We start from the raw sequence: 3,394 nt of genomic DNA on the forward strand, positions 1-3,394 counted from the left end.
AGCTGGCCCTCCCACACCCCGTCACGGTTGGCACCCTCTTGGGGAACTGGGGGGCCCCTCGGCAGGACCAGCCACGCGGCCGCCGGGCCCCAGTTCTGACCTTTGCACGAATTTTTTTCCGGAGAAACAAAAGCCTCATTGATCACAGTTGACACCGGGCGGTTCCGTGCTTGCCGTGCGGTGTGGGTTGTGACCTGTCTTTGCCGCAATCGAGATAATGAGCCCCTGCCCGGCCTCAGGCCAGCCCCCCCCCCTTCCTCTTTGTTCGGGGCTGGAATGTCTTTGTCTGGTTTTGGCAGATCAGGGAGTCTTGCCTGGCAGGCAGACTGTGGGCCCAGCTGCTCCCCACGTGTCTGGGGGGGCTTCCCAGCAAGGCCTCCTGGGCTTCCCGTCTTTGTGGGAAGAATGAAACTCTAAGGTCAGTTTCTCCAGCGAGTGAGGCGGGTCTGGGAGCCGTGGGCAGGGGCTGGGAGCCGTGGGCACTGCCCTCACCAGACCCGGCCCAGGCTGTTGGACTGTCATCAGGTTGGTCCTGGGACTCACCGCGTCCCTGAGGCTGGGCAGGTGCCTCTTGGCTCCTTCACCTGCAGGCGACTCTGTTTCATTGATCTTTGCAAACCGCCGGCTGCTCTGCTTCCTTTATCATCTCCTTCCTTCTGTGCAGAGGCCACAGCCCCCCTGGCTGCACACACACCGGCCAGGGCTCAGCTGGACATGCAGCCCCGGGGTCCCCGCTCCGTCCTGCAACCTCCAGCTCCCGGCTACCCGGATGCACAGCCCTCCCTTCCGGCCCCCGGAAGCTGTGCTCCCCTCACTCGTTTCAGTCTCGGGGATCCTGCGCCGTTGACCGAGGGACAGGGCCTTGAGAATGGGGGTTCGCGCAGGGGCCAGCTTCCTGGTCGTTTCAGGCCGTTCACTCCCTTCTGGGGGGAGTTTTTAACCCTCATCCGGGGATGTGTCTTCATTGATCTTAGAGAGAGGAAGGCGGGGGGGGCGGGGGGGGAGAGAAACATCGACCGATTGCCTCCGTTATGTGCCCCCACCGGGCATCGAACCCGCAACCTGGACGTGTGCCCTTCCCGGGCCAGGACGACACTCCGGCCAACTGAGCCACGTCAGCTGGGACGAGGTAATTTTTAAAACCTTCTTTAATTCTCCCACAACGACGTGTGGTGAGAAGCAAGTAGCAGTTAGAACACAGTTCCCTCGGCCAAGTCGGGATGAACAGGAAATGAGGATCGCGTTTCCCGTCCTCCTCGCGCCTGTGGGCGCCGGCGGGAAATTTAACTGCAGCTGCTGTGCAAATGGCCCCACGAGTTCCCGCCGGACCCACAGGGGGTGCGGCCCACGCCCTGGGCGATGCTGACCCGCGGCAACCGGGGCTGGATGGTGCCTGGTTGGCTGGTCCTGGGAGAGGCGAGCCCTCCGTCTGGTGGTCTGTCCGTCCGTGGCACGGGGCTGCCTCCCCCAACAGAGGCAGAGCTGGACAGTGGGAGAAGCCACGGCATCACACGTGGCTCTGGGAGACTGTGGCTCCCGTGGCTCCCGTAGCTGGGGCCCAGGCTCTGTGGCCTCAGTCCCTGCCCTCCGAGCTGTCGGGGGCGAGAGGCGTGAGGGGGGGCGAGCCGGAGAAGGCTCCGTGCTCCCACTGCGGGGGGAGGGGGCTCACAGGGCTGGGGCGCTGGGCACCCTGCAGCCTCAGGAGGTGATAGAGCAGCCGTGGTGTCAGCCAGGCTGGGCCCCAGGCACCCGATGACCAGTCTCTTCAGGCCCCTCGAGCTTCCTCTGCTCGGAGGCCCCGCTGCCCTCACCAGACCCGTCAGGGCCGATTGCCCGGGAGCTGCGAGTGGCCCCCACGCCGTGGGGCGGGAGGCCGCGGGCTGGGGAGGCGCTGCGTCGCCCCAGAGCGCAGCAAGGACGCCGTCCTGCCCTTGGTTTCACAACAGGCTTTAATGTTTTGTGCTCGTTGAATCTGCTCATGGCAGAAAAGTGCGAAAACAGGGATAAACACACCAAAAACAGTACATTCTCATCATTAAAGGAAACTGTTACCATGTGGTCAGATGTGCACACCCGTGCAGTGTGGACGCTCACGTCGGTGTGAGCGCGTCTCCGCGTCTGCCTGTCTCACGCCCGGTGCTCATCAGCAATCGCTTGTCCACCGGCTCCCGTGTTCCTGTCTGTCCTCCCTCCCTGCATCTGTCTGCTGTCACCTGCCTGTCCCTGCCTGTGTGTCTGTCACCTACACCTGTCGTCTCCTATCACCTTCTGTCCGTCACCTGTCACCGCTCTGTCTCCTGTCTGTCTCCCATCTGCCATTTGTCCATCTTCTGTCCCAAACGCTGGTGGTGACAGGTGTCTGGGCCTGTCCGGGGGCAGGTGCCGGCGACCCGGTGGCCTGGCCCGGGCAGTGGGAGGCCCGCTCCTTCACAGAACGGCCACGCAGGACGCTTTCGTCCGGAATTGCGTTTGTCTCACCAGATTCCTAGGGTGGCTCATTTCCTAGCTTCCGCTTTCCTGCTCCTGTGGACGGACCCAGCTGCACTGCGTGTGGTTGTGGGGTGGCTTGAGGGCCCATTTCTGCCACCTGCCCCTCCAGCCAGTGCGACAGGCGCCGCCCCCAAGCCTGTCTGACGGGCTGCGGTGGCCCCATCCATCAGGGCTCCCCGCTCGGGGCTTCCCTGCCGCCCACCCTCCTGCCCCTCCCGCCCCCCTCCCCGCGGGTCCCATCTGCATCTGTAGGTGCCTCTGTGCGTCCTCCGGGCCTGGCCAGGGAGCAGCTGGGACAACGGAAGCTATTGTTTTGTTCTGACCTCCTCTGGGCAGCAGGTTCCAGGGCAGAGGGCAGTGGGCTGTGGGGTGTGGACTGGCATGGGGGTGGGGTGCAGTGGGCTGCGGGTGCCGTGGGATGTGGGGTGCAGTGGGCTGTGGGGTGCAGTGGGCTGTGGGGTGCAGTGGGCTGTGGGGTGCGGAGTGCTATGGGGTGTGGACTGCCGTGAGGTGACATGGGTGCAATAGGCTGTGGGGTGCAGTGGGCTGTGGGTGCAGTCGGCTGCGGGTCTCGGGGTGCAGGGTTGGCCATGAGCTCACAGGGCGTGGCCTCTGACTCTGAGCTGACCGTAATTGATATAAACAGGAAACAGCACCGGGTCCTCAGTGCCTTTCAGATGCGGTTCCTCAGACCAGCACCCCCCCCCCTCCGCATGCGCAGCGCCTGACCTGCCTCTGAGGCCCCCTCTGCGGCCGGGCGGGTCGCACCCTTCTCCCCACGTCTGGTCCTGCTTCAGGGCCACGCGGGAATCCAGTCCCTCAGTGAATGGGGGGCGGGGGCATCGCTGGGAGCTCAGATTAGCATTTTCTCTTTCTGTGGGAGGAGCAGCAGCGGCCGTGGGGG

The 3,394-nt window shown here is 64.4% G+C and overlaps 1 protein-coding gene across 1 annotated transcript in view; it reads left to right on the forward strand.

Moving 5' to 3' along the window:
* Positions 1-3,394, forward strand: part of PXDN (peroxidasin) — a gene marked incomplete at its 3' end in the record, with an annotated part of 59,151 nt that overhangs the window by 284 nt on the left and 55,473 nt on the right. Inside the window, 1 exon segment of the mRNA XM_014540545.1 lies at positions 240-418. Within this exon segment, the coding sequence (XP_014396031.1) occupies positions 240-418 (179 nt within the window).

Source organism: Myotis brandtii, unplaced genomic scaffold (genome assembly GCF_000412655.1).
Source record: "Myotis brandtii unplaced genomic scaffold, ASM41265v1 scaffold247, whole genome shotgun sequence".
Classification (NCBI taxonomy): domain Eukaryota; kingdom Metazoa; phylum Chordata; class Mammalia; order Chiroptera; family Vespertilionidae; genus Myotis; species Myotis brandtii.